Source organism: Hippopotamus amphibius, chromosome 10, assembly GCF_030028045.1.
Source record: "Hippopotamus amphibius kiboko isolate mHipAmp2 chromosome 10, mHipAmp2.hap2, whole genome shotgun sequence".
Taxonomy (NCBI): domain Eukaryota; kingdom Metazoa; phylum Chordata; class Mammalia; order Artiodactyla; family Hippopotamidae; genus Hippopotamus; species Hippopotamus amphibius.
The window spans coordinates 112168896-112188874 of record NC_080195.1 but is presented as its reverse complement, the minus strand read 5'-3'; the positions used below and the strand labels follow the sequence as shown (position 1 = coordinate 112188874).

At 49.4% G+C, this 19979-nt stretch overlaps 1 protein-coding gene across 1 annotated transcript in view; it reads left to right on the top strand.

Annotated features, from left to right (window-relative positions):
* DSCAM (DS cell adhesion molecule) overlaps positions 1–17625 on the top strand; it is a 653261-nt gene extending 635636 nt beyond the window's left edge. Inside the window, exons 32-33 of the mRNA XM_057696448.1 lie at positions 1128–1430; positions 17273–17625. Coding sequence (XP_057552431.1) covers positions 1128–1430; positions 17273–17625 — 656 coding nt within the window. The remainder of the gene's footprint in view (positions 1–1127; positions 1431–17272) is intronic.
* Positions 17626–19979: the final 2354 nt, after the last annotated feature.

Genomic DNA, 19979 nt, shown 5'->3' with positions numbered 1-19979 from the left:
TGTCCCGAATCTCAGACCCTCTCCTTTTCGTTCCTGCTGAGAGAAACACAGAAATTTCTAAATGTTCTCCCACACGATTACAATCATTCTGATTATACTCTGAGGGTGTCTGACCCACTGCCATCTCCAGGATTGAGACACCGCCCTTGAAGTTACGTGACAAGGTCATAGCACCCTCTGTAGGGAACATGTCTGATTCGTTTGACAATTAAACAGGGTTGATTATAAGGTAAGGTGTCTCTTCTGCACCATCCACCACCGAGATCTCACGCTGGAGAGAAGACAGAGCCTAAAAATAGCACCGGGTTGCCCACCCCCCTCGCCGATCTAAAATTTTGAAGAGAAATTATATCTAAACTTCACAGCTGTAGGCAAATTTAATACTCATTTTCTTTTGTTCTGGATGATATACTTCAAAACGAGTCCTTCCAAAGCTGGAGCGTCACCGTGTACATTTATTTTTAAGGCAGTTATTTCTCTCCCAAGAACCTCAGAGCTCCACAGAGGTGACTTCAGAACTTTTGAGTGGGTTTAAAATGCCAAGAGTCCTCTACCCAAGATGTACGTTTCATGGTTCTGGGGGTTTTCTGGTCCCCGTAAAGCATGGCAAACACAAAGGATGAGTCCCAGGGGCCAGAAGCCATTCGGCCTCGTGACCAATTCCGTGCAGTCACATCATTTCTAACCATCATCCCGTCTTCCTGCCACACGGAGGCGGGAATAGCTGCGCACAGAGCTCAGATCACTCCTGCCAGTGAAAGGCTCTCTGTGGTCCAGGGGGACTTGCGCGGCAGGGCAGGGAGGGTGCCGCTGCAGTTCCCTTACACCGCATTCCCAGCGGACTTCACGAAAAGCAGAGTTTTTCAGGGGGATGCATTATAGATCTATGGCTATGTCCCAGGCTGGGGACATCTGACTCCAGCGATTCATTTGAAATCCGGAGGCCACACAGCTGAGGCTAGTGAAGGTGGCCTCACGGTGACAAAGGCAGCCCTCAGACAAAGGCCTGGGACCCCTGCCAGGCTGCCCAGTGACCGGGAGAAATAGCCACAAGCCCCAAGCACCACCCAGTCCGCGCAGACCCACAGGGACACACCATCCACCTTGCTTTCTCTTTTTCAACACAGATCGCGCGCGAAGCAGCATGGTCTCCACGGAAAGTGCCTCCTCCACCTACGAAGAACTGGCCAGGGCCTACGAGCACGCCAAGATGGAAGAGCAGCTGAGGCACGCCAAGTTCACCATCACCGAGTGCTTCATCTCAGACACCTCGTCGGAGCAGTTGACGGCAGGGACAAACGAGTACACAGACAGCCTGACCTCCAGCACCCCTTCAGAATCGGGGATCTGCAGGTTCACCGCATCCCCCCCCAAACCTCAGGATGGAGGACGCGTGATGAACATGGCGGTTCCGAAGGCGCATCGGCCAGGTGAGGCGAGACACACGTGGACCGCTGGTCGGGAAGCTCATCTTCCCGAGTCATACCCTTCCACCGTGAAAGTCCTTGTCGGTGTTTAGACTGGCCTGGTGTTGATTGGCCGCTGCGTTGCACCAAAGCCTAGAGCCTTACAGCAACAAGGATCGTTTATTTCATCCTTGAACCTGAATTGAGTCAGGGCTTCGTGGGGACACGCGTCTCGGTTCCAGCCGTGTCGATGGGGAGCTCGGTTAGGATGCGGGAGCCGCGTTCAGAGCCATTCACTCACCTGGAGGGTTGGTTCTGGCCGCGTCCTCCCCACGTGGTTTCTCCACAAGGCGACTTGTGCGTCCTTGTGTCATGGTGACTCTGTTCTAAGAGCCAGCATCCCAAGAGACAGGCAGTGGAAATAGTCGCTTTCTTAAGGTTGGGTCTGGAAACTGACCCATCACTTATGCCATGTGCTACCATTCAAGCAGCCGCAGAGCTCTGGGAGCCCAGATTCTAGAAAGGGAGATCACCTCTTGAGCAGTATCAAAAATATGGGAGCAATGCTTTAAAACTGCCGTGCTGAGGGTTCCAGAAGGAGAGCAGTCTCACCAGTGAGCCAGCCTCTGGGACTTGGCTTCACTGAGTTACCCGAGGCGACAGCAAATGGCTAGTGTCGGGTCGACCAGTAGTTTGGTGCCTGCCTCATGCGGTATCCTGGGTGTGTGGGTGGGAGCTGCAGACCCCAAGGCCCGCAGGGCCTGGCAGGGCCTGTAAGTGAGGGAAGGCGTGGGGGGCAGGTAAAGGGAGGGAGGGGACATGCAGGATTCAAGAGCTCAGTGACTGTCTGGAGGAAAGAGGCTACTCTAGCAAGCTCCCGCCAACTCACCGCAAGTGGAAATGGGGGCCCGTAAGAGCGAGTTTATCCAGAGAAGCCAGAAACTTTAGTTTTGTATGGGGACTCACAGCTTTCAAGTGTTCGCCCAGAAGCATGCAAACCATTGTGCAGAGCAGATAAAACACATCTTTAGATTGGATCCGAACCACAGCAGCCGGTTGTAGTTCTCATCTGAGGAATTGCTTTTTCTCGTTCACCCTGGAGTAACGATCTGTAGCCTTGACTTTGTGCACTGGCCTATCTTTATTCTTGTGGAATCCAGTTTTATTTCTCATCTTCTCATTTTTTAAACCGCTATACTGGTTCTTTTTCAAAAATGTATCTTCATTTTAAATTGCCACGCTTCCTTTGGGTTTTATGGCATAAGACCAAGCTGAAATGAGCTTTACAAATGCATAAAAATATGCAAAATAAGAATTGTCTATCCAGCAACTAATCTTCCCAGCTGAGTCAAGATCCACACCAGCCGACCATCAAGAATGATGGCTTCATTTATTTCCATGCTGTCTACCTGCTCAGGGAGAAGACGTTGTTATTTGTGGGGGGTTTTATTCAAGGACTTTTTCTTGTTGGCATTTATTTGCAAGGCAGATGCAGCGAAGGTAGGAGAAATGGGTGGCTTTTTGTGGCTGTACAGCTTGAGGGGGAGGAAGACAGGAGAGGAGAAGATGAGCGTGTGGGCAGGTTGTTTAGTCTTGCTGGGCTGAAGTTGGCTCATCTGTAAAACGGGCATGACATCGGCACCCACCATCTGGGGTTTGTGTAAGCTGTAGGATGCCTGAGGCAGGTGTTAGCAGCATCAGTTGTAGCTTCTGTTGTTACCTTGTTGACTTGCCGTCAGGGCTCCCACAATGACTCCAGTGATGGTGCCCGGATGTGCTGCTGGATCCCCTCTTCTTTCTTCGGTTTATTTTCCTTCTGTGGCCATTGATTCCCAGAGAGCACCCACTTCATTTGCATATCAATATCACCCAGTTAATCACTTCACGCTCCCATCTGAGATACACGCCACACTTCCCCTCGCGCAGAACCAGCCCCTGGGTTAAACGTCCTATGTGTGCCAGCCTTGAAATACTTAAAGGTTTGTATCTTTTTGATGGCTTTGTTGATCGTGGTGTTGGATTCATATTGAAAAAAATGTTTGAACTGTTTTCGTGATTGCCTAGATCCACCAGAACAATGGAAAGATCACAGCTAAGTAAGGTACTATTGTCTTAATATGCTATTTAGACTAGAAGTATTTTATAACTTTAGGTAGGAATAAGTTTTTAAATCTGTATGAATTCTAACGTCCACAAACATTGTTTTGGCCACGCTAGATGATGTATTATTCTTACTGGACATTTGATATGCTTTCAGAAAAATATTTCATCCTTCTGGAAGCCTTTCTGTTGCTCCTTTATAAAGGAACTAAATTCAACACTGGGCACAGAACCCAAAGTTACAATTTATTATCCTGCTGACTGGAGGTTGTGTCAAAATTAGCAGTTCCTTGAGCAGGGCTTTCAAACCGAAGACTCTACCTGTATTCCCTCATGTTTCTGGAGGCTATCGGTCACCCGAACCTCTGGATATCTTTCTCCTTGCCATCAGTTCTTCTTCTTTTTGATGAGGGTTGTTTTTTTTTTTTTCCATTTAAAATCCCAAGCTTTTAAATTCTTTGCAAATCAGGATTGAGTTAAATGAATTTGGCCGGATTGTGGCTTTAGGAAATTAGGAAACATGTCTTGGTTATCTGTGTATTTCTTTCCCAGTGTCTGGAAGCATAGCGAGTGTTCAAGAAATATTTTTAACTGGCTTAGGAGTGTATATTTAATGGTATTGGCGATACACTCCTAACACTGTGTCTGGTGCTTAATAAACATTATCGAATGAATGACTATATCTTGATTGTGATGATGACAAGACTGGCCATTTGGCTCAAATATCGCAATGGTTAGGAATTGCTAGTAAAATACAAGAGTGCATCTAAGTCTACCCCATCTTCCAAACTAACTTTATTTATTTATTTTTTAATGTATTTATTTATTGGCTGCGTTGGGTCTTCATTGCTGCACATGGGCTTTCTGCAATTGCAGAGAGTGGGGGCTGCTCTTCATTGCAGTGCACGGGCTTCTCAGTGCAGTGGCTTCTCTTGTTGCGGAGCACGGGCTCTAGGCTCACCGGCTTCAGTAGTTGTGGCACTCAGACTCTGTAGTTGTGGTACACGGGCTTAGTTGCTCCGCAGCATGTGGGATCTTCCCGGACCAGGGCTGAAACCCGTGTCCCCTGCATGGGCAGGCAGCTTCTTAACCACCGTGCAGCCAGGGAAGCCCCAGCCTAACTTTAAATAAAGTGATTCATTTTCTGTTTTTGCTCTTACGTCACAAGGAAATGTCTTCCACTGATGGGGGCAGTTCCAATAACATGCGGACAGCTCATCCCAAGGCTGGACTCAGCAACCGGTTTTAGATTTTTAACAATACCCAAATCTTGAACTTGCTGCTGTTTAGGACTTGTGTATTTCCAATAAAATGCCAGCCTTGTAATTGTGTTGTTTTCTTCAATGAGGCATGGCTATTTCCATCTTTAAAAACGAAAAACAAAGCAAAAGAACAAGCTCTCTATTCCTCTGAGAAATAGCTGGAAAATTTAACAGCTTCTTTTCCTCTTGGGCAAGGTGGTTTCTGATACTTGGGTTACGGTAGCTACTTTTGGTCTCGGGTGGCACCTGGAGCCGGTCTCTGACGGTCTTGGGTTCCTGCTGCGTCTTTATGGATGATGCTTGTCCTGTGCAGTCAGGAGAAGCTACTTAAATCAATGTAAATTTCAAATCTGCAGCCTGATGCAGCCTGGCCCCGCCAGCAGCAGGGGAAACGTCCGCCCCTTCTGATCGCCACACTGAGATGCTGGGGCCCCAGCTTTAAATGTCTGCACCTCGCTGACCCCCGCTCCCCCACCGTGGTGAATGCAGCGGACATTTTCCAATCAGAAAAGGCCATTGCCTGCTGCCAGCTTGGTTCTCTGCACAGCCAGTTACACGAAGCAGTGTGGGGATCTTACTTTTAGCACCCACTCATCCCATACCTCATGCTCCCCTGGGGCTGGTGTTTTTAAAGGACTAGAAGAGAGTGGAGAGAGAGGCAGGGCCCCCTCCTTCGGGTCACATCCCCTGGCCTCTGCTCGGGTCGTGTCCCCTGCGAAGGCTGGCCGTGTTCTCAGCTGTCGTTGTGTGCACACGGAGTCATGTACGCACACATTCACGCACACACCCAGGGACACACACACACACACACACACACACACACACACGGCTTGGGTTCCCCTGGCCTCCACCCTTCTAGAGGTGGCCCTGCTCCTTCCTGCCCACCCACCCCCGCCTCCCCCCTCTTTCTGCCCCCCCCCCATTCCTCCAGCGTGTATTTTCTGGCATCCACTCCACAACTGGCCCTGCTTTTGGAGGTGGGGTATAATGGTCAGAAGGACCCACAAAGACCCCACTTGCAAGGAGCTTATATTCCTGGAGGGAGACAGACGCTCATCAAGTAAACAAATAGCATTGTTTCAGATCATGGTCCGTGCTGGGAAGGGAAGTAAACCAGGAAGGGGATAAATCGGGCAGGAGGTACTTAGGAGAAGATGGTCAGGGGAGTCCTCTCGGAAGTAGTGAGATGTGAAGGATGGACAGACCCGGAGAGAGGGAAGAGCAGAGATAAAGTCCAGCAGATAGGAATGAACTTGGCATCCACAACACAGAAGGAGAGTTCCCTCCGAGCCGCCAAAGGCGCAACCTTTCAAACACTCCCCTAGAATTTAAAGTCGGAAGGACCCTGGGGCCCTGAAGTGACATCTCCACATATTCACGCCGCTCTAGGTGGACCTTAACATTTGAAGGGCTCCTCCTGGCTCCCTGCTGGAAAGCCACGCCTTTCGTGCATTTGCAATTCTGTCTTCCTAAGGACCCGCCTGTAACTTTAGTCTGTTCTTTGTCGAGTCCCTCAGCCACATAAAGTGATGGCGGGACTTGTTCTGCAGGTCCCAAGCTTGGAACCCTGAGCCCGTTTGCCTTTCGCACCCACCTCCTCCCCTCCTGCCCAAGCCCTCCTCCGACCTTGCCACGTGCTCTGGCTGTTTTATTGAGGCTGCCGCTACACGCTACACGGAGATTTGCTCTTTCGTCCTGACTGTACTTTCTCTGACTTCTGAGCCCATGGGCAGCTCTCTGTTTTCCTCAGTGGACATACTGGGGTTCAGCTGTTGTTGTTGGGGAGCTCACAGGGGGTGGAAGGTAAGGAGAAGGCCTGGGCCTGTGACAGAGGGGCAGGACGGCCACCTGTGTCCTGCTGAGTGACCAGAAGGCAGCTCTCGATCCAGTGCATGGATGACACGCAGAGAGGCTCAGCACCACGACAGAGAGTCCGCTGCATCTCCAGAAAGGCCTTGTCAAAGCATAAATGTAATACAGACGGCTATTCAACCCATCTCTACATCTTCCCAGTAAAAGACAGCGCGCAGGGTATTAGCTGAAGACATCAAAGTGTTACTATATGAAACTAACACTTCCCACAGTCTCCTTGTTTTATCAGACTAGCATGTAGTGCCGTAGACAGCAGACAAGGGCCCCCAAGGACAGGTCACTGAGGAGGCCCGAGAAACAAGACAAAACCCAGCTTATGGAAGACAGACACCCGCTCCCCCACACACAAACACACACAGCCTAGTGGGATGTCACCACCGGCCAGAAGTGACCTGTAGGGAATATGTGAAAGGTAAGAAGTAGACAGCAAAGACCAGCCTCCCTCAGTGTGGTCCTGTGTGGATACGGCACCAAGTTCTCAGGCATTCTCTTCCCAGACTAGGAAGCAACAAGCCAGAATTCAAGCGATGCAGTCAACACCCTCCTGTTAAAATCCCTTCCTTGCCTTCCCACTGCTTTCAGGGTAAAGACCCCTGAGGCTCTGAGAGGCCAACTCCTCCTTTCCTGCCAGTCATGACCCCCTGCTCTCAAGGCCCCAACTCTCTGGCCTCTTAACCTCCACCAACGTAGATTTCCTCTGCCTGGAGTCATCTCACTCCAGGTGAACTAGGTCCTTCTGTGGGATGACTTAAGATGTGCAGGGTTATTGACATGGGTCTGCCAGCCTGGCGGCTGAACAGGGCCAAGCCCCCAGCCGGGAGTCCATGGACCCTTCCCCACTGGGGGCTTCGAATGCCCCACCAAGTTCCCAGCTCGCCTACCTTCTGAGCAGGTTTTCCACTCCTGCTTTTCATCCAGAACTACTCTATTTCAGAAGAATTGTGAGCACAACAAACTCAAAGCCCCACTTTATGCCTCAGTAGGAAGTTTTTCAAGTTCACCAGCCAGTAGGAGGATCACAATTCCAATGAGCTCTTAAAAATGCATGAAGCCTCCCAAGTACAAGCCAAGAATGGTAATTGAATCCGCGGACACGGACCTCTGATATCCATCTCACATTACTTATTTAGAGTTTTTCCTGGTTACCGTTTGGGAGTGAAGATTCATTTACCAAGAGGGGTTTGTTTACGAGTTTTCATTACTGCTGCAACATTAATATTAAACTGGAAGAGTGTTAGATCTGGTCGGCCTCGGGGGTGGGCGGACTGCACGCTCCCCTCTGTAACTAGCTCTTTGATGCCCTAGCGTCGTTGCAAGTCTGTGTGCTTTTTATTGAAATTGCTTTAAGTCAAGGAAGCATCCTTGGTTTCTTCCTTTTGCATCAATAACCAGCTCCACCTCCACCCAAGCGCAGATAGCAGACCTTGTTAGAAGTTGATGAAAGTTCCTTTCTTTGTGTCCCCAGGGGAGACTGAAGCCTGCAGGGACCCTGCTTCACTTTCATTCTGCACCAGTGTTTTGTGAAAGCGCGCGCATGTTCTCACCATCTCTGACTAGTAAAGAATGGCCCAGCAGGGAGAAGAAGGCTATTGCAATGCACCTTGGAATCTGAGATTCCCAAAAATGCACTCATTCATCCCTTATTTGTTCCTGAATTCCTAGTTCAGAGGTGCTTAACCAGTCTTCACAGGTGAGACAGTTCAGAGCATAAGAAAGACTCTTTTAGGATTAAAGGTTTTCATTGGAAATTTTTAGGCCTGTTTCCCTTGACTAGAGGCGAGAGCTAAAGCTTGAAGGGGTTACAGAACTACTTCAGGCCGAGGAAGGACTTCGAGGCAAAGCTCAGCTCTCTCTCACTCACACCCTGCCTGTTGCTCTGAGCCTGCCCCGCATCAGGTCAGGTCAGACACAGACCTTCTAACTGCTGTTCCACATCCCTTACTTTCTCCATGAAGAACTGAGGCCGTAATTCCCCGTGGACTAGGAGAGGCAGAGGAGTACAATTCCTTATTCTGATTGAATTCGATGTTTTTCAAATAAAAGTAAAGTGAAATAAGGACCCACTTGGAATTAGAAACTTGGACCATCTAAAGTAGGATTTCTCAACAGCAGCGCCGTTAATGTTTGGGGTTGGGTGATGCTTCGTTGTGGGGGCTGGTTTAACACAGCAGTTTTCGCACAGTCAGGCAGAGCGGGCTTGAAGGCCCCCGGGGTGGAGGATGGCAAGCTTTGAGCTCATATCTGCTGTTCGATGTGGGATCGCCAAGGGAATCCGTGCTGGTTCAGGGCCGGAGGGCGGGAGTTGTCATGGCAGCAGCGAGCAAAGTTCTTAGGGACCGAGAGAGAAATGGATGCTGACTTATTTAATCTGAACTTTCAAGGATATTAGTGGCACCGAAGGTCCCCAGAGGGCAGTGACAGAAAGATGAGAAATAGCCCATTATGTCAAATAATACGGCATGAAGTAGAAATAATGGCTAAATCTCCGCTCGTCCTGCAAGGCGTGAGTCAGAGCACCGCCTGGGCTCCTAGGGCAGCCAGGGGTGAAGGGTGAAGCTTGTGGGCTGCGGGGGCTGCGGGCTGAGGCGACGGGGCAGGGGGCTTGCCCCGGGGAGCACAGAGGCCCCAGGGAAGGTGGACTGTTGGTGGTCAGGCGAGGGGCGAGGGCCGGCTCGCCGTCTGCCATAGACATGCTTTCCCGCAGGGCCCGCCTCCCGGTCCTCTGGCCATCGTCCGGTGACTCAGTGACTTTGGCTTTTCTGTGTGTATGGTTCTGTGTCTCTCACTTTCATCTCTCCTGGTCCCATGACTCCATGATTCTTCTCTCTGCTTCCCTCTGGGTGTGTGCTTCTCTGACACCTCCTCCCCACTCTCCCTCTCTCGCCCCACCCTCCCTCCCTGCCATCTCTGTCTTTGTCTCTCTCTCTCCCATCTCTCTGTCTCTCTCTATCTCTGTCTTTGTCTCTGTCTGTCTCCCTGTGTCTCCCTCTCTGTCTGTCTGTCTCTCTCTCCCCTCCCCAGCCCTCCTCCCTCCCTCCGCACCCCTGCCGTGCCCCTGTGCATCTCGGCATCATCTGACCCCAGGCTGGCCCAGCAGCTCAGTCCCTCACCCCGGCTTCTCAGCTCTCTTTCCCCTTCGCCCCTGGCCCTCCCTCCACGTCTCTGACACCAGGGCCTCGGAGGCCTCAGGGGCAGAGCCCAGGAGGGTGACCGTGCATGATGCACAAATGTGCAATTAAAAACCACCGAAGCCGGCGGGCGGAGTGAGCCCCCAAGATGCAGGCGGGACCCAGTCCCTGCGGCCACGTTTGTGTTCCTGATGGATTTAGGGGGTAGCTCCCGGGGTTTCAGTGCCTGGGAAGGTGCTAGAAGGGCTGGAAGTACAGGCAGTAGGTGAGCAGGGCAGAAGGAAGGTGAGGAAGGGAGCACTGGGGTCCCCAGGTCCTTTCCCTCCCAGCTTTCAGAGGGTAAGCTCGGGGCCTCCTGCCAGGCTCCGCCCTTTTCTCCTACGTGCCTCGACTTCCCCTTTCTGTATTCAGCCTTCCCCTCTGATCTTCCCTCCCATCCTTGTCTATCTCTCTCACACACACACACACACACACACACACACACACACACTCTCTCTCTCTCTCTCTCTCTCTCTCTCTCCCCCCGACGCTGGTGCCGGGCTGCTGCACTGCTCTCCCTGTCTCCTCTCCTGACCCCTCTCCCACCTGCACTCTCCGCACTCTGCCCCCTCCCCGTGCCTTTTATTTCATGGATGAAAGTTTCAGCACAAGGGAAACCGAACAAGAAGGAGGGAGAGAGAACATGGTGAGGTAGAGGGAGGGAGGCCAAGAGGGGAAGTCGTAACAGATGATGTCGGTCCTGCCGAAGCAGACGTGAACCGCGGCCCTGGTTTCCTGGAATCCACCCCCTGGCTGGGCTGGGCTCCACCCAGGTTGGGGGCAGTGGTGGGTTTACACACCAAGATGGCAAGGGCATGCACACCTGACACAGGTGACTCTGGAGTTCAACGCGAAAGAGACCCCTTGACTCCTCCTGGGTCACGGCTGCTTTCAGATGGAAACTCCGGAGGGTCAGGGTGGGTTCACTTCAGGGCGAGTTGCTCCACGGAGCCTGGAGGGGGTCAGGTGGCCCGGGGGGAGTCAGCTGGGGAGGGCTGCACAGTGGGAAACTGAGAGGGGCTGTGGAGACAGGTGCCCTCAAGAGGCTTCCTCTCTTCCTGAGGGAGAGTCCAGAGAAGCCAACTCCAACCCAGCCCCGAAGGGGTCTTTGGGTGCCAGCTGGACAGAAGCCTGGGAGAAGTGACTCTGGCTCGGCCTTGGCAGAAAAGGCAGGATGGATGCCAGGACAGCCAACAACGCAGGGACAGTGTAGTCCACAAGCACACTGACCTCTGTCATTGATCATTAAAGAGAACGCCCCTCCGCTCCTTGGTGGATGCGAGCAGAGACTGTTCCACGTGTTCAGAGAGGCTTCCTGTGACGCCCCCAGCCCATCCCAGCCAGGAAGAAAGGACCTCTGTATTAGAGTCCTGTGGCCTCCATAACAAGTTACCGCAAACTGGGTGGCTCAAAACAACAGAAGTGTATCCTCTCACAATTCTGGAGGCCAGAAGTCCAAGGTCAAGGTGTCAGTGAGGTTGTGCTCCCTCCAGGAACTCTAGGGGAGAATCCCTTTCCTTGTCTCTTCTGGCTGCTGGGCTCCAGGTGCTCCTTGGCTCGTGGTCCCATCACTGCAGCCTCCTCCTCATCATCACATGGCCGTCTCCCCTCTTTGTGTCTCAAATCCCCCTCTGCTTTTTTTTTTTATAAGGACTCATGTCATTGGATTTAGGGCTCACCCTAAATTCAGGTGCTCTCATCTCAAGATCCTTTACTTAATGAAATTGACAAATACCCTTTCTCCAAATCAGGTGACATTCACAGACTCTGAGGGCTGAGATACAGACCTGTCTTTTCGGGGGACACTAATTCACCCACAAAAGACAGAAGCTAAGGTAGAAAGAAAAATTCCCGACGCATTCCCTTGGTAGATCTCCAGCCCCATAACTTCAGACTCTCCGGGAAGGGAGATGTCTGACCGTAAAACGTCCACCTGCCTTATCTAATTAAATCCTCCTTACAACCCTCCATGGTGGGTTCAGCTCTTATTCCCATTTATGAAAAAGGAAGCTAGCCCCGATTTATACCCATCAGATTAAATGCAGGCAATGTCCAGACTTTCACTCTTAATCACCACAGTTAAAAGCATTGTTTAGTTTCTCCCTTGTGAAACAGGCAGCTGGGAGGTTAAGAAAAGCAGGTGTGTAGGTGTCTAGATGGTCATAAGGTTTCCCATTTCACTTCTCTCTGTCTGGAGTCAGAAGTGCACAGTTGTCTCAGCATCTGTAGAGTCTGTGGAATGTAAAAGATGGATGGAGGCTTAGAGAATCCAGCCTCCTAACTGGGAGTTGGACTTGCACAAGAGGTGGGATTTTAATGGCCGTAAAGTGCCTGTGATAAACAGCACGTCCCACCGACCTCGCTGGTGCTTCTCTCCACGTCAGCGCGTGAATTATTAAGAGAGCTCATTTGCAGCATTCACACAGTTGAAAGGGCTACTTTGAGTGCTAATCAGAAAACACACACTGTCAAAAGGAGCTAATTAGAGCATCATACAACTTAATCAACCTTTGCGTTAAAAAACTGGATCTCTCGGGGATATTGACTATTCAGGGATGCTTGGCAGGTCTGCGATAAGCAAACACAGAAGCCCTTGTATATAAAGATGTGGTGCTGAGCTGGTTTCATTATTAAAGATTTCCAGTTCTCACCAATCTTTTCCAGCTACCTTGATCACTACATCAAATGCCGGAACCCCTGCAGAAAGGGGGCAGGTATCATGGGCTTTGTCTTTTGATTTCAGACACATTCGTTCCATCCAATCTAGCACCTGAGCATCCCGAAATCCAGCTGGGACCAAGATGCTATTGCTTTTTAGGGGTTTAATAAGCTCTGTCCGTTCAATGGGGAGTTGCCGGGATGAACACTCATCCCTGCGTCTGTTACAGCACATTACAAATATGCCAAGCGCTCAAGATTGAGTCAGGTCTTAGAAACAGCATAAGGCACCCTTGACCTACATTTTAAAAGAACCCTGGAGGTATGTGCCTTCCACGTTGTCTCAACTACTTGAACAAAATGATTTTTAAGATAATATTAGTTATGTAAATAAAGAGCCAGTTAATCCAATGATTGGACTCTTGGAATAAAGGCAGATAATCACTTTTAGGAAACTGAATAAAAAGAAAATCCACAAATTTCAAAATTGGTCCATTAGCGTGTGTTGATTCACGTGCAAAAACATATGCTTCATGCTACAAAAGAATTGTTCCAGTTTTTGCTTTTAATGACAGCTCTGTTCATGCTTTCATGATGTTTGTTTGCAAATAATTAACCCCTAATAGAGAAGGTTGAAGAATACATCCACTACCATAAAGGAAGACAAAGAATTTTTGATAGCATCATAAAAGGCATAAAAGATTTTGTGTTTTAAAATTAAATACTTTTATTTTTTCAGGACTAAGCTAATACACATAGCAAGATATACCTTCAACATTAGAATCTATAGCATTAGAATCTATACATGGTAAACCTCATGTCACCATTTTTTCTAAGCCAAAGTCTAGATACATCAAGTTACTGAAACGCATTTTACAAGAATGCCAAATTACATCACATTTCTTTCTCTAAGAGTGTCATGGCCAATTTATTGTCAAGGAATTTATTACTGGCCTTTCCTTTGATCTAGTTCACTTTATGAAGCCAACTCTGAGTCAAAGTACCTTTGATTTCAGTGAGCCAAAACCAAGGTGTTGCTGGGGCCATTTTAGTGGAATACAGGCTAAAAACTATTAATGAAATCATCTGCTTACTCACCATCACTTCCTCAGATAAAGACAAACCGAGGAAGCCAAGGGGAAAAGCTAAGTGGGTTCTTGCATCATAAATGTCAAGTATGACAATGTTATGCAAGGGCACAGAAATCAACTTGGTAAGTTTCTCCAAAATAAGGTCATCATTTCTCTTATCCTGGGGAGAAAAAAATCTTTAGAAAAGTCAAAGCATTTTAAGAATTCTTAAGCTCATTTAAACTGTGGACAATGAATTTTCTGGTAATTTTTCAGCCTGTCTTGCTTTTGTTTCTAGTTCTCCTACACCATCGAACAGTCTCTCCCTTCTTTTTAAATGGTTACTTGCTTTCAGTGAGTAAACGTGAATTTCAAACATTTTGAGGTTTAAGTCACTGTCTAATTGCACACAGCTTCACGACTTTGTTAGTACAACAACCAGCTCACGGCAGCCCTGCCGGGCACAGGAGGCTCCAAGATCCCACCAGGGGGCTGGCTGAAGAAGGTATGGTCAACGATAAGGAAAGCAGGGAATATTTTGAAGCAAAAGAAACAAGGAGTGCCAATTATGTTAGATTCAGAAAGTTAAGGAATGAGTTATGCCTTAGATATGTCATGAAGACGAAAATGTTCACTAGTGATCTCTCCTGGGGTGTCCCCAACCACATCAAACTCAGCACGCCTGAAACCAAACCCGAGATCTTTTCCCACCAAAATATGATTTTTCTCCTAGGCAGTTTTTGCAGTGAATGACTGGTCCTGCTGCCCACCCAGTTTCCTGAGCTTAATACCTGGAAGGGAGTCATCGCTGACCCCTCCTTCCCACCTGTCCCACCTGTCAACCGTTCTGCATCCGCCTCCTTGGGCCCCCTCCACATCTCACAGTTTCATTTCCTCTCACTTCCCGTTGATGCTCAGGCCATCGTCATGGCTCCCTCACCTGCACATCCTCCCACCTGGCCTCTCAGCTCCAGGACTGCACGCCCCCAGCCCGTTTTCTAACTGGAGCTGCTCACCAGGTCTGCCATGAGGGAGTTACAGGTGAGCCAAGGTGGCGAGCCTCTCAGTCCCCACCGTGACCAGGAAGAGCCCACTGCGTTCATCCCAGCGTGTTGCACAAATACCCCTTGTCTGCATGTGTCTCAAAGTGAGAACGGTTGGAAGCACTAGGCTACACAAAGAGCAGTGTCTGTTCCGAAACTACCAGAAGGTCGGATCCAGGCTTCAGTCCAGCTCAAACCTGGGGGATGTAGTTTGCAAAGTGTGTCTAGTGACTGGGCCCTAATTGTGCTCATGCATTTAGGGAACCTACAAGATGTATTAAAGACTTGAACCAGGGTCATGAAGACAAGAATAAAAAGGAGTCAAGAAAAGTAAAAAAAAAAAAAAAAAAGGAGTCGAGATATTTTGCAAGTAGAATTAACCTGGATAAGGACGTGTCCATGAGGCTCTGAGATCAATTTCTGGGAAGATGAGGACGACATTTAGAAATATCGGGCACACAGGGGAAAATGGCATTTGGGGACAGGTTTGGGAGCGAGGGCTGACCTTCATAAACTGGGTTTGTAGGCTGTGGCATTTAAAATTCATGAGGGACATTCATGTGGAAATATCTAGCAAAGTAGCTGAGATTCAAGTCTAGGGCTCAGGAGAGAGAGCAAAATGGAAAAGGCAGATGTGAGAGCTATTCATAATGAGATGAGGTGAGGGCTGAGCACAGGCCACTGGGAAAGCCCTGTCTTAGGGGATGGATGGAGGACAGGGTCCAGGAAAGGAGAGTGACAAGTGGCAGTCAGAGATGTAGGGAGAGCTCTGGGAGGGCCAAGTGCCATGGAAGCTGAGAGCTCCAAGAACAAAAAGATCAACAGCACGCAATGCTATAGGTGCTATGAGTAGGGTGAGGACCAAGAAGAAACCATGGGACGTGACAGTTAGAGGTCACTAACTGTCAGGTGTACATCAAAACAGCTTCGGTAGCTGATGGTGATGGCAGCTGTGCCAGTTCAGGTTTTCCAAGAAGCAGGTGCCAAGACAGATTAGATAGGCAAGGGATTTGTGGGGAGGGGGGCTCCTGTGAAGAATAAAGAGAGGAAAAGGGAGCAGGGTTACCGAACTCAGGTTCAGCTGCTTGCTGCTCGAGAATCCAACACTGAGAGACAGGTATTGGGAAGAAGGAAAGACAGCTTTATAGAGGAAGCCAGCAATCCTGGGGAGAAGGTGGACTCATGTCCCAAAGGATCAACTCCCCACTCCTCAGGTTTTTGCTCACAGATGATACAGGGAAAAGAGGAAGGGGCTATGTGCTCAGGAGAGGGTTGTAGGGGCGCGTGATCAGCTCGTGGACATTCTTCTGATTGGTTGCTGGTGACATCACCAGGAGTCAACTTCATCAGTCTTCTGGTTCCAACCGATCTGGGGTCTATGTCCCTGTGGGCAGCCTGCAGTTAGCTTCTTCCACCTGGTGGGGCTTTCAGTATATGCAAAACAGCTCAAAGGACATGGCTCAGAGTGTAGTCTATAGCCCTTGAGGAAGAACTAAATGTCCTTGACTTTGTTTAATGGCTCAACTATTATTATTTTGTCTTGCTTGACTATTTTTCTTTGTTTCTGCATTTTCTTATTTCTGATTAAACTTATTCTTTGGAAATTGGGGAGGGTCTAGGAGGCTAAAGTTTCTCTACAAACGAGAGGCAGGTGGAGGACAGGGCCAGTGTCTGTCCCAGGAAGGCCCATAGGGCCAGTTAAAGCAGAAGCAGGCAAGGAGGGCCCCAGACCAAGACACAGGTGTGACCCCTGTGAGGGGAGGAAGGGAGGGGAGGAGTGGGCAGGGAGACCCTCGGCTGTAGTGCACCGCTGAGGAGGCTGCAGCTGAGCGGCGGGGACGCCCTGAGCAATCCCCTCACTGAGAAACCCTGCATCGGTGGGCTTGGTCATCAGGGGAGCCTGTCATGTCAGCCGTGCTGGGGGCAGCCTAGAGGACAGGAGGCCTTAACGTCGGGGGCAGGGGGAGTGGAGGAGGGGGAGCTGGATTCTGCCTGCCACAGCGTGTTCTCTTGAAGAGCGTGCATTTCCCTGGCACCATAGAAGCCATGTGAGCAGCCCTGAGAAGGAAGTGGAAACCCTGATATTCGGTCTAAGCGCTTCTTTCTCTACATGGCACTGACTGAAACAGAAGAAACACAAGCAGTTTAGCAAGCAGGCAAAGCCTGGTAAGGAGGCCACGTGCTCTGGGATTTCCACCAAAAGCAATGGTAGAAACCGGTAGCTCAGTGGCGGCCAAGGCCACTCAGTTCCATGGAAGCGCTGAGACTCCATCATTCTTCCCTCAGCATCCCTGTCTCCCTCCTCAACTCTGCGCTCCCCCAGCACCACCCACCACATATGGGGGCCGGTCCCTCACCGCTTATACCTGGCATGCGCTGTTGCCTTTGGTGTAAGTTTTTCTTTCCATGGTGGGGTTTCCAAGGATCTTGTCACCTCTGTTTCTCTGGTGAAAGTATGACATTTAAGAGCGTACGTGAATGAGCTGTAGAAAAGCCACATCTCCCTGTGCCCCATGGGGGAGGCCTGAGGATGACGCCTTTGCAGGGGCTCTGACCAGGGGTCTCGGGAAACACGCCCAGGCGTGGTGACAGCCCCACCTCTAAACCCTGAGTGGTCATCGCGTGCGCACAGGGCCACCTGGCACCTGCTGTACCAAGTGAAGCGCCCACCTAACTCTCTGCCTTTCCTTCCAGGTGACCTCATCCACTTGCCTCCATACCTTCGAATGGACTTCTTATTGAACCGGAGTGGTCCAGGCACCAGCAGGGACCCGAGTTTAGGGCAGGCGTGCTTGGAGCCCCAGAAAAGTCGGACCCTGAAACGCCCCCCGGTCCTCGAGCCCATCCCCATGGAGGCTGCCTCCTCCACGGCATCCACGAGGGAGGGACAGCAGTGGCAGCAGGGGGCCGTGGCCACATTACCTCAGCGAGAGGGGGCAGAGCTGGGACAGGCGGCCAAGATGAGCAGCTCCCAGGAATCGCTGCTGGACTCGAGGGGCCATTTGAAAGGCAACAATCCCTACGCCAAATCCTACACCCTGGTATAACCAACAGCATGACTGGACAGCGGTTGTAAATATGGTTTAAAAAAATTCAATCAAAGCTACCTTTTTTTTACGGAATTCCAATATTTATAATGAAAAAAATTGCCAAAATATATTAAAAAAAAAAAGAGAAAATACTGAAAAAAAAACCACAGACAGTGCAAAGACTCTCCTGCTTTTTTTCTGTCTGAGTGTGAGCTCCATCTGCCTGGGCATCTGATTTTTTGGGAAAGAAGTCCAGTTTTATGATCTTCACGGGCTATTGCATTTTTACTGATTTTCTACAAAGTGCATGGGGGACTCATTCAACCTTCCGACCGGAAGTTCTATCACACAAGATTCAAGAAAGAAAACAGGAAAAAAAAATTACCCTCTTTGTGAATTTAAAAGGAACCTTGATTTGGGGGCTGGGGGAAACGTTTGTCATGTTCACACACCTTTCTTTCCCATTAGAAACTGGGTCCTCGATTTGACCTCCTTCTGTTGTTACTTAGGATGAGTGCCGTCAGTGAAAGGGTGGGGGGAATCAATTCAGTTTTCTTTTCTGTTTATTTTTTAATTTAATGAGACACTCTTTGCATTTTGTCTAAGCGAAATAAAAAAGAAAAGGTGGTCTGCCTTTTTTTCGATGTCTTACTTCTCTTGTCTCCTGCTGATCGGTGGGTCCTCCTTCCTAAGGATGCTTGTGTTTGCAAACACCAGGGCTGAACCCAGAACCCAATTTAATAAACTAGAGAGGATTCCAAGACTCTGCTCTCCATAGGATGGCAAAGAAGGACACAGAAGATGCAGTGGGTCTGAGTTTTAATGAGGGGCTGGCCAGGTACTCTAAGCCCCTCTATATGCTCTGCTCTTTGCCTCCCAATGACACCTGCCCCTCTGGCTGGACCGGGGTCAGCAAACCATGACCAGTGGGACAAATCCAGCCCACTGATGTTTCTTATCAATAAAGTTTTATTGGAACACAGCCATGCACACCACGTGTATTTTGTCCATGGCTGTCTCATGCCATGATGGCAGAGTTGCGTAGTTACAACAGAGATGGTACGGCCTGCAAAGCTGGAACTATTCACCATCTGGCTGTTTAGAGAAAAAGCTTGCAGACCCCCATTCTAGAGTCCCACAGTCAGCCCCAGCTGGCGGGAGGAAGGAAGACTGGCCCAGGAGAAGTCCAGACATCCCGCCCTCGGGGACCTGTCCTGTCACCACTGTGACCATTATCTAAATGTTCAGTAGACCATCTTGGTGTCTATTCCTGACTCACTCCTCTGCACCCAGAGAAAATAAGTCAAGAGTAAGTGATGCTCCTTAGAAATCTAACTTTCTTTCCTTCCTTCCAGTTGAAATTATTTAGCACGTGGCCCATGCTAACAGAGAACTTACTCTTGAGTAGTGTACACTGTGCTCTTCCTCCCGTGACCTGACACAGATGGCTTTAGAAAGAGCATATAGTCCTCCCCCCGGCACCCAGCCCCCACTCCAGAAGCTCTTGGGTCTCAGGTCAGAGGTTTGGTATTGACAGAAAACTTGATCAAAGGCCCGTGGCTGCTCAGTTGCCCAAGTAGCAGGCTATCCAAGTACCTCCACTCCCATAATACTTGCTCCAGGCTTCCCTTTAAGCCACTGCCATCTGGGAACATGTCAGAAATTTCTTTCCTGTTCTCTCTCCGTCCTTCCATCCCTCCCTCCTTCCCTCCCTCTTTTCCATCCATCTTTCCTTCCATTTATTTTCCAGGCAGACCCACTTGCCTACGACGATTCAGTGACACCGTGCGTCTGCAGAGCAGGGTCCAGGACCACGTCAGGACCACCTGCTGACCCTGACATCAGATCACTCCCTGGACGCGAAATGTTTTTTTCTTGCCGCAATTTGAGACTTTAATCCACGTGGACAGCTTATCATTTGCATCCTCACAGACCCTCACAGACTGCTTCTTATATGCAGAAAAAAAAAATGAACTGTTACTTTCTGGGAAAAAAAATAAAATTAAAGCTCTATCTTTCATCAACCTAAAACTTACTATATTCCCCAAACTTAGAAGTTTACCTTTTTTAAAAAAAAATTTTATCTCAATCTGTGCAAAAATAAAAAAAAATTCCACAGCATGTCTGCCTCTGGAATGGATTGCTTTCAATAATACTGCCTTGAAAATGCTCATTAAAATGAGTCTGACACATGAGCACTGTATCAAAAAGTTCGCCCCACCCCTCCGGTAGGGGCCTGGTGTTAACATCTACAAGGAGACTCAGATTAAAGGGTTCTTTGTGGATTAAAAAGTCCATTATTGAGAGTAATGATCATTTTCCTCTGCACCTCTGCCCATCTCTGACTGAGGAAAATGCCTTCCAGAGGTCAT